Source organism: Pogona vitticeps, chromosome ZW-PAR, assembly GCF_051106095.1.
Source record: "Pogona vitticeps strain Pit_001003342236 chromosome ZW-PAR, PviZW2.1, whole genome shotgun sequence".
NCBI lineage: Eukaryota > Metazoa > Chordata > Lepidosauria > Squamata > Agamidae > Pogona > Pogona vitticeps.
Window position 1 is genome coordinate 2,855,919 of NC_135800.1, and position 9,983 is coordinate 2,865,901.

At 46.7% G+C, this 9,983-nt stretch overlaps 1 protein-coding gene across 1 annotated transcript; it reads left to right on the top strand.

Moving 5' to 3' along the window:
- Positions 1-18: 18 nt before the first annotated feature.
- On the top strand, positions 19-9,955 carry GTF3C5 (general transcription factor IIIC subunit 5). Its single transcript, XM_072984921.2, has 11 exons — positions 19-252; positions 866-1,082; positions 1,772-1,970; positions 4,263-4,458; positions 5,134-5,238; positions 5,943-6,057; positions 7,042-7,122; positions 7,396-7,493; positions 8,358-8,440; positions 8,617-8,759; positions 9,273-9,955. Exons 1-11 carry the CDS (start codon positions 64-66, stop codon positions 9,440-9,442), a joined length of 1,596 nt encoding a protein of 531 aa, XP_072841022.2. The 5' UTR covers positions 19-63; the 3' UTR covers positions 9,443-9,955.
- Positions 9,956-9,983: the final 28 nt, after the last annotated feature.

Genomic DNA, 9,983 nt, shown 5'->3' on the forward strand with positions numbered 1-9,983 from the left:
CGTCTTTCAGACGCCGGAAGTGACGCGTTTCGAGGCGCTGAGGCGAGAGAGAAAGGGGGCAAAATGGCGGCCGACGGAGGAGCCGCTGAGGGGAGCGAAGGGAAACCGGCTCGGAAGGGGGCCGGCGGGGCAACCGCGGCCACCTCGGCCCTGAACCGGGAGAAGCGGCTGGTGTGCGTCGAGTACCCCGGCGTGGTCCGGGACGTGGACAAGATGCTGCGGACGCTGGGGGGCGAAGAAGGGGTCTCTCGGGTGAGGAGCTCCCCTCAGGAGAGGCCGAGGCCCTCCCGGGGAAGCCTCTCCAGCCCGGGAGTGTGGGGCAGTGGTTAGTGAATGGCGATATCCCGCCTCTGGCCCCCACTGAGCCACGCTCCGCAGCGGGAAACCGAGTGGGGGGACTCCCTCACAGGGTTGTTGTGAGGGGGAGAACCGTGGAGGGGCTTCCTCGGCTGGAGTTCAGTGGGATGGCAAAGCATTTACAAGAGGATTCCCGCATCCGCTGGGGATCGGGGCCAAGCCCCACCCACGGATGCTGGGGACCGCGGATGAAAGCGAATGCTGTTTTCAGAGCGACCCGCCTGGGCTTTGGCACCCTCTAGTGGCCAGTTTCGGGAACGTCATCGTTAGGAATTCATATTTGTGGGGTTTTCCTTATAATTTTTAAAATACAGTAAGTGTCAGACTGTGGATCAGCAGATACTGATCCCACGGATAAGGGAGTCATGTTTTGTATTTTTCTAGGCAGAGGTGGAAATGGTTCATTTGAATTCGTAGGTGCTGCAGAAGGGAGGCGAGCACCGGTGTGACTGTTTACAGGGAAGAAAACTAATCTTTTTTTCTCACGTGTGACCTGCTTTCTTTTTAGATCTACACGGACCCGAACAGAAGGCTCGAGGTCTACTTCCGCCCCAAAGACCCCTATTGTCACCCTCTGTGTGCCAACCGCTTCCCCACGTCTTCCATGCTGCTCAAGGTGAAGAAGAAAACCCGTCGGAAACATACAGAGGCAGGCGGCTTCGAGGAAGAAGTGAAATTCGAAGTGGAGGTCCTTGGCATTGTGGCAACGGTTTATAAGTTTCAAGGTAGCAATTTCTCTTGATGAGCATCGGGTCAGGTCAGACACGAGGTGGGACATTAAAATGGTTAACGTTCGCTTAGCGCTTGTTTCAGAGAAACCAGGTCTTCATTCATTTTAAAGATTTAAAATAAAATCTCAAAAAATGAATACATTAATACAAATAGTTTCATTTATTTACCATTTGTTTAATTCATGTCTAACTGTCATTTAGGCACCCTCTCAGCTGTAGCCTGCCTCTTTGGGCACGTTTCTGATGGCATTCCCAATATTGGATGGGCGCATTCCTAATATAAAACTTGTTTGTAGCAAATTTGTAGTTAGTCAAGTTCAGCAAGGTCCCCATATCTGCGGGGGATCCATTCCAAGCCCCCACGCAGATGCTGAAAAATGTGGATTATAACAAACCCAACAGCCTGGTCTCTGGTTCCCTCTAGTAGTCAGTTCCTAGAACTTCATCATTAGAAATATATATTGGGGACTTGTCTTTTACTATTTTTAATATTTTCAGACTGTGGATAAGTGAATTAGCAGGTACTGATCTCACAGATAAGGGGGTCTGCCGTATTTCTCGTTTATATTGATCTGATATTGTAAAAAGTACTTGCCAGTTGTGTCGGTTCCACTTGCAGTGAGATGGTCTCTAGCAGCAGTTGAAATGAATTTCCAGTAAAATGTCTCTTCCCTTTTCTGCAGGGATGTCTGATTTCCAGTATTTGGCTGTTCATTCTGGCCCCGATGGGAAGCAGACCTCCATGTATGACAAAGTTCTTATGCTTAAGCCAGAGAAAGAGGAATTCTTCATGAACGATTTGCCACTTTATATCCCTCCACCTATCTTCTCACGCCTTGACACACCTGTGGATTATTACTATCGGCCAGAAACACAACACAGGTGAGAACCTTCTCTGTAGCCACATAGCTTTGTTAAGTATTTGGGATTGGCAGTTATATTTGGACTTTTTCTGTAGTATTTATGTGTAAAACCCCTTGTGTTTTTAGCATTTCTCAGAGTGGTATTTGTTTGCTCCTTTTTGATATTTGCAGACTTGTTGTCTGGCTTTTAATGGTGTAAACTGCCTCTTTATATTCATTGTTCGTAGCTTTAAATGACATGTACCACCATTGTATAGTCATTGTTTTTAGCTTTAAATATTGTCTTTCGATGATGTAAGCTGCCTTAGGGCCTTTTTAAAGAAGAAACGTGGTGAAAATGTTTTTAATAACAATGCACTAGATATAGTCGTTATAGAATAAGAAATGTGTGGCTCGTTGATATTGCAATTCCAGGGGATGCCAGAGTGGAACATAAAGAACTGGGAAAACTAATAAAATACAGAGACCTGACAATTGAAACATCTCGCTTGTGGACAAAACACACTTCAATGCGCCCCATAGTCACTAGGGCTTTGGGAACAATATTAAAAAATTTCACATAATATTATAAGCAGTTCCAAATCTCAGAAATAATACCATCAGAGCTACAAAAAAACCCAGCAATATTAGGAGCAGCGTATATACTATGTCAGTATTTAACAGATACTTAGGTTTTTGGTTAAAGCTTCTATCTGTCACATAATACCAGTCACTGTTTTTATAGTTTTGATTGACTGTGCCTGGTATTTTTTAATAATTGTAATAAAAATAAACAACTGCTTTGTGGGCTCCAGATAGTTATCTTCTGGGGCTGTCCCTGTTGGCTTTTGACAGGTGCAGTAAGCACTTGTAAAAAGTTACTTTTCAGCCTTCATAGTGGCAGTGCTCACTCATTTAATCTTTGGCCTTTGAAAGGGGCAATAATGTCAGAGCGACTGACGTCAGTTTCTTGGGAAAATGAGACGCTGTTAGAGGAGCATTAGAGTGAACAGACATGTGCTTTTGGAACAGAAAGCTCTTGCAGGCATCCAGGAGACATCGGCATATGTGAAGTTGCCGTTTGTGCTCAACTGAACTCCACTGGTGTTCAAATATACGTGGGAGGAAAAAAAAAGGTACAGGGAGGGACCTATTGAGTGTTTTAAAAAATCCAGCTATTCTTTTGTTCTTCACTGCAACAGCTTCGGTTGCAACAGTCAAATCGCAAGGTTTAGATACACTAATCCGGCCTGGATTCCTTGCCAGCTGGCGTCAGTCATAGAGGACCAGTTCTTTTAACCTTCACAGCGTTTTTTATTAATGGAAGCAGCACCTGGCTCAGTTCTCATGCTAACATATTTGAGTTTTCTCACTTGTTGTCCTTGATCCAGGCTTTGGAAAGTAAAATAACATATACCTGATTCTTTGTCACTGGAATCTGCCCATTAGACAGTATAGCAGGATTTTGTAGAAGACATAGTTTGGGAAAAAAAATTCAGTATTATATATTTCACAGGGGAAGTGATACAGATGTTGTTTTTTATGCCAGTACAAAGTATTTTTCTTTATCTTGTGACATGCAGTAGTTCACCTGCTCAGTATATTTATAAATACTTTGGTTTATTTTTTAGTTAGACCCCTTCAGAATGTAAATTAAATTCTGGGCAAGGCAGGTTTGGAGGGAGGCCAAATGGATCTCAGTTTTGGACAGGCTGAGAAAGACACTTCTCCACCTGTTGAACTGTTTAGTTTGAGAGCAGGTTTGGGTACAGTGTGCAGATTGTCTGCTTGAGCCAGTGAAAGTTTTGTGTAGAAATAATTCTGTATATAGAAAATTCGTCTGAATTAGATCTTAATAAATAAATAAATGGTGAACCTGTAAAACATGCTGTCTAGCCATTCTAGTGCTTCTGCAGATCAGGACAACCTTATTTCCCCATCTCTAAATAAATGTATTTAAATGTTTCAAGTGTCAATCTAAAAAAAAGAGGGGAAAAGAAATAAAAAGGACTATATACATCAAAAGCCTTTTTCGATTTTTTAACTGTATGCTTGTAAATGAAACAGTTTGTGCTTCCTGCGAGTAGAGCCAGCCTGGGTAGCCTTGGGCCAGCTGCACCGTCCCAAGGATGCCCCCTAGTGGAAGGGAACAGGGGAACCACTTCTGTGTATTCGTTACCTGGAAAACCCCAGAAAGGGTTGCCAGAAGTCAGAATTGACTTGCCAGCACGTGACGATGATGGTTAAATGAAAGAGTTAGTAACTGAATCTTAAGACAAACACGAAGGGTTCAGTAGAATTACGTTTTGCTGTTTTCTGCCTTGCTCCCCAGGGAAGGGTATCATAACCCTCCTCTGTCTAGCGAAAACTTGATCGGGCTGAGCCGAGCCCGCCGGCCCCACAACGCCATCTTTGTCAACTTTGAGGATGAAGAGATCCCCACGAGGCCCCTGGAGGCCGCCGAGCAGACCTGGATGAGAGTTTGCAGCAACCCGGTGGATCAGAAAGCAGAAGAAGAACTGAGAAAAGTAGGCACACTTTTCAGGGGCTGTTCAGACACTTTAAAAAATTTTGGGGGGGGGAGAGGAGAGGAGGTGGCCTCTTGTGGCCGCCCTGTTCTTTGGGGTCTAAGACTGATGGTTACAGCCTACTGTGTTTCCCTGAAAATAAGTCAGGGTCTTATATTCAGTTTTGCTCCAAAAAACGCACTAGGGCTTATTTTCAGGGGATGTTTTATTTTATTTTCATGTGCAACCATCTACATTGATTCAGATACAGTCCTGTCATCATCTTCTGGTTGCTGCACAAGGGTGGAGGCTGGAGTTTCACCCAACTGCGGCTTATTTTGTGGGTAGGGCTTATATTAAGAGCATCCTGAAAAATCATATTAGGGCTTATTTTGAGGTTAGGTCTTATTTTTGGGTAAGTAGGGTAGTTGGTGGCCCCAAACCCCGTGGTATTTCCCTAAGGGAAGGGGTCGGCAAAGTTGGGGGCTGTGCCGCAAGCTGAATATTCAGCCTCTGGAAAAAGTTGTTTAAAGATTGCTGGTTTCTGGCCCCAATACTTGAGAAGGTGGGCTGGCCATAGTGTCAGAAGTTGGGAAGGGCCCAGAGAAATAAGGCTTCTTGTCTAAAACCCATGTTTGAGCCCCTCTTTCTCTTTTCCCCATTTCTGTATGTGTCCGCACGGGTGATTTCCTTCAGCTGTTTGAGGTCCGTCCGGTCTGGTCCCGCAATGCCGTGAAAGCCAACATCAGCATACATCCGGACAAACTGAAATTCCTTCTGCCCTACTTGGCTTATTACATGGTGAGTCAATTACGCCCGACATAGTTACACAGCTTTCTTTACCGATTGTAAATCTTGTAGGGTAATACAGAGTGCCGCATCGAGATAGTATACTTCTTAAGCTATAAACCATCTATGTGGCAATGAAGCCCATTTGGGAAGTTTAGAAATGATAAATGCAACAATATTGCATTTTAGGAGACGCTGGGAAAATAAAAACACATTCCACAACACTTGTTACAAGGTTTCTCTGCCGGTGTTGAAACAGTCCTGTTCATTACATTCTCAAGGCCACGTATGACAAATGCAAGCGTTTTATCTTTCTCTCGGTCCTGCCACCTTTTGGTGAGGACCCGGGAGAGGGCCTTCTCTGTGGCTGCTCCCATACTCTTGAACTCCCTCCCACTGGAAGGCCAGCCTGGCCCCCTCTTGGCTGTCCTTCCACCAGCAGGCCAAGACGTTTCTCTTCAGCCTGGTTTTTTCCTTAATGACTGAGTGAGGTTTTTAATTGGATGGTTGGGCCTTACTGCTTTCATTGTTTTGGGTGTTGCTTATGGTGGTTTTTTTTTTTTTTTTGGCCATTGTATTCATTGGTCCTGTAAGTATTCTTGCTAACTTAAATGCTGCCTTTTAATTGTTGTAAGCAGCCGCCTTTAAAAGGAGAAAGGTGGGTTAAAAATATTTTCAATAAAATCAAATCAATAACTGTTAATGTCATCTTCTAGCTTACCGGTCCTTGGAGAAGCCTGTGGGTTCGCTTTGGTTATGACCCGAGAAAATACCCAGAAGCGAAGATCTACCAAGTGTTGGATTTCAGAATTCGCTGTGGAATGAAATACGGTAAACAAAAAAAAGATGGAAACTAAGAGATATGAGTTGCTGCTATGGTCTTCTTGACACCCACCTCCATCCCTTGCTACTCCCTTTATGATTGCCAGGTCAAGCCATCCAGAAGACCAAGATGCATCTTTTTTTTTAGTTAGTTAGTTTGTTTGTAACACTTCTATCTCCCCCAGCTTTGTAGGGCCGTTGCTCCGGGTGGTCATTACCATGTCCGCCCCTCTCTCACCATTTCTCAAACATAATAAAAATAGTCTCCAGACCAATCAAGCAGACCCGAGTAAACCAGCCGAAGGAAGCAAACTGATGGCGAAAACCTTCAGGTTGTCCAGGATCCAAAGGGACAGGGATTCGTGGGTGGAATATTCTTTAGGGCTTCTCTGCCTTGTCTAGTTTTTAGCGGGCTTTGAACATTCTGGAGGGAGGGGGGCCTGCCGAATAATTCACGAGAGGCCGTTCCAGAGTTCAGGGGCCACTCCCGAGAAGGCCCGCTTTCTAGTTTAAGGCCTGCCTAGGCTCCCCCCGGCCTGGCCACCCCACGGCGGCGCCAAAAGTCAAGGAAGAGATCCGAGCGGTATGGGCCGCGTTTCTGCAGGAGAGACGCTCCCGAGAGGTGACGAGGCCCCGAACCGTTAAGGGCTTGGTACGCTGAAAACGATTGCCTTGACCCCTGGCTCAGGGGCACAGCGGGCGGCTTTAGAGGCCGTTCTTGGTGCTGTCGCTCTTCTGGATGTCTTAGTTCGATGGGTGGGAAATTTCGCACCTGCCCGCACGTTTATAAAGTGAATGGAAACTCTTTTTTTTCTCGAAGGACAGTGGTGGCAGCCGTATGCTCTGGATTCCTTGTTTTACAGGCCCTGCGTAAGCGACCTAGATATGAGTTCTGCACCAAGAGGTCTTCTCCTCCCTTTTGCTTTTCTAGCTTGAGATGTTTCGTTCCGGGTCATGTATCCCTCCTTGAATTCCTTCTGGTCTCCTCCCTAGGTTATGCCCCGAGCGACATGCCGGTTAAGGCCAAGCGCAGCACTTACAACTACAGCCTGCCCATCACTCTGAAAAAACCAGGTGCGCTGTGCCAGGCCGGCAGCAGACGTGTGTGTGTGTGTGTGTTTGTGTGTGTGTGTGGGGCCATTGGGTCTCTCGCTGGGGAGGTGGAGGAAAGGAACCCTGTAGTACCGCATGTATGAACCCGCTCAAACCTCTGGACTTGGGGTCATGCCCCTCTCTAGATGGTGCTCCGAAGCCCCTAGAGACCAGCAGATTCCCCCTGTTCTGATCTTTCCCTGCTCTCTTGGTATTGTCATGTAATGGGTGGGATTTTTTCCCTGCGCATTTCAGTAAACCATGCTGTCGGCCTTCAGGACTTGAAGCAAGGACTGAGCACATCAGGGTCACCCGGTGCCAGAAAGCTTACTTTTAACAAGTACAAACTGAAAGTAAGTATTTGATCGTCTGTATCTTATCCTTTCCTTTCTGGTGTGCTTAGCGGTGGGCACTCAGGTCTTAAAACAACGTGGATTAAACTGTGCCTGCCTTTCTCCTCCTCCCTATTTCATTTCTGAAGAGCTCAGCCTGGCTGCTGAGACAGGATGAATTTCATTTAAATCAAACTGTTTCAGATTGTGGTTTAAATCCCTGTTGAGATTCCATTTAACCGTGTGGTTCCCACCAGAAGTGCACTCTTTCCTTGCTATGACTGTAACAGATGGTTTTTCATAGTACATATTTTTTCTAACCCTCTTTGTAAGCTTGGTTTCACCACCAAGAATCCTCTGAGCATTGACACCTTCCAGCGTCTGTTAATGTGCTTTTCTGGGAACTGGAGGGAAAAAGAAAGTGGAGGTTGACTGGGAGATGCAAGGCATTTAAGACCAGAACAGGCAGCCCTTTTTCCTCTTACGAGCTGCGTTTCTGTGGAGAGAATCAGATGTCCTGTGCAAATCAGAAACTGAAAACAGAGTCAGAAGGCGTGGAGCCTCTCCATTTTCTTCCACATTCTGCCATGCTCTTCCTTGTTTCTTCCTTGCCACTCAGGAGACTCAGGCCTATAAGAGGAAAAAAGGTTACCAGCTCTGGCCTGAAATGCCTTGCATCTCCCAGGCAATTTCCATGACCTTCTTCTGCCGCCTTTCAGGGGCTGGACTTAAGAAGAGGAAAACAGCTTAGGTCAATGGGTTGGAGCCTCTGTGATCTGATCTTTCATGGAGGGAAATCCAGCGATGTAGAAATTACTTTCGTGCTACTAGTTTGACCATTGTCTCAACCTTCTTCTCTTCCCTGCTTCTTCCTTCCGATCTTAGGATTCAATTTACATCTTCCGAGAGGGATCCCTGCCTCCTTACCGACAGATGTTCTACCAGCTGTGTGACTTGAACGTGGAATGGTATACCTCTGGTTCTCCGGGAGTTGTCGTAAATGGGGTTGGGCTGTGGGGTGTCTCTGGGAGATAGTTGAACAAAAGTTTGAGATCAGTGTTTACCACGTTTTTCTGGGGGAAGATCCTTCCTTCCTCTTGCGTGGGCCAGAAAGATCCTTGAGCCCGTCTTCTCTCCCGTTCAGCTTGCAGAAGATCATCCACCGCAACGACGGGACGGAGACCGTGTGCACCGAGCGGGACGGCTGGTGTCTCCCCAAGACCAGCGACGACCTCCGGGACACCATGTCCCTGATGATTAAGCAGATCATCCGCTCCAAAAGGCCGGGTGAGGAAAATGGCCCTCCCGAGCCAGGAGGGGGAGTGTGCAGGGCCCGCCGGAGGTGGCTGGGCTGCGACTCCTACACTCCTCTGCGCATGCTCGTGGGAACTGTAGTCCTGCAAGATCGTGGGGAAGCCACACCATTCCCAGCCTGACTCTCAAAAGGCAAAAGCAGGGGGCCTGGGAGCAGAGAAGCCGGGCCCCTTATGGACATTCGTCTAACTAGTGGAGGAGGAATGTATGGGACTGTGCAGGGCGCAGCACCCAGCATCACGAGCCTCCTCACTTTTACGTTCTAAAGTGTCCTGTTCACATTGAGTCCTTTGGCCCCGCACCCCGAAGGCCTGTTTGCAAAGCAAAGCGATGCTTGCTGCTTATGGACCTCCCCACAGCACTGACCGCACTCTCTGTGCGATTTATAATTTGATTACACAGACGACACGTGGGAAATTAGGCAACGAGGTCAAGCAGCGTTTTGCTCTCCCCGTGTCTTAATTCCCGTTTCTTTGCTTGTCTCAGCTCTGTTCACCAGTGCTTCGAGGGCAGAAGAAGGCAAGGAGCCGCTGGAAGAACCGTTTGAATCTGGAGAGGAAGAGGAGGAGGAGGAGGAGGAGGAGGAAGAGGAGGAATTTAAGCCTTCTGACGGGAGCGAGAACGAAATGGAAACAGAGATTCTGGACTACGTGTGACGGTTAACACGGTCGTGCGTTGTTGTTTTTTTTAATGGCGTGCGAGAAAAACAAGGGAAGCCGACGGGGTCTTCAGCCCTGATTTCCCCACTTTTGGATCCATCTCTCGAGTTCTTACGACTCCGTTGTGTGGCTTCAGGATGCTAACTTTGGTTACTGTGCCGTTTGTGGTAACTTGTGTGTAGCAAAAAGAAAAAGGATTTAATTGATTGTATCTTGACGCGTCTCACATTTGGTTCTTTTTGGAAGGGGATCGTGGTCCTCCTCAGCCGTGTTCTACTTCCCATGAGCCTGGATCCTTGAGAGATCCTGCCCTTGTAGTTTTAGGGCTATGCACACACAGGTATGAGGACATAACATGGACTCTTATAGACATTCCCTACGTGGGAAACCATGAGCTCCCTCCTCCTTATAATGGAACAGATCTGTTGTAAACAAAGGCAAAGACTTGTATTCCGAAAATGTGTTGGGTAACGTTTGATGAGAAGCTTCTGATTAAACGAGTGTCAAAAAGATGCTCCTGCCTCCATCATGATAGTAA

Coding starts and splice junctions, on each gene's coding strand:
- GTF3C5 (XM_072984921.2), top strand. CDS start 64: ATGGCGGCCGACGGAGGAGCCGCTGAGGGGAGCGAAGGGAAACCGGCT. Junction 1,971..4,262: donor CGGCCAGAAACACAACACAG/GTGAGAACCTTC, acceptor CTTGCTCCCCAG/GGAAGGGTATCATAACCCTC. Junction 8,760..9,272: donor CATCCGCTCCAAAAGGCCGG/GTGAGGAAAATG, acceptor TGCTTGTCTCAG/CTCTGTTCACCAGTGCTTCG.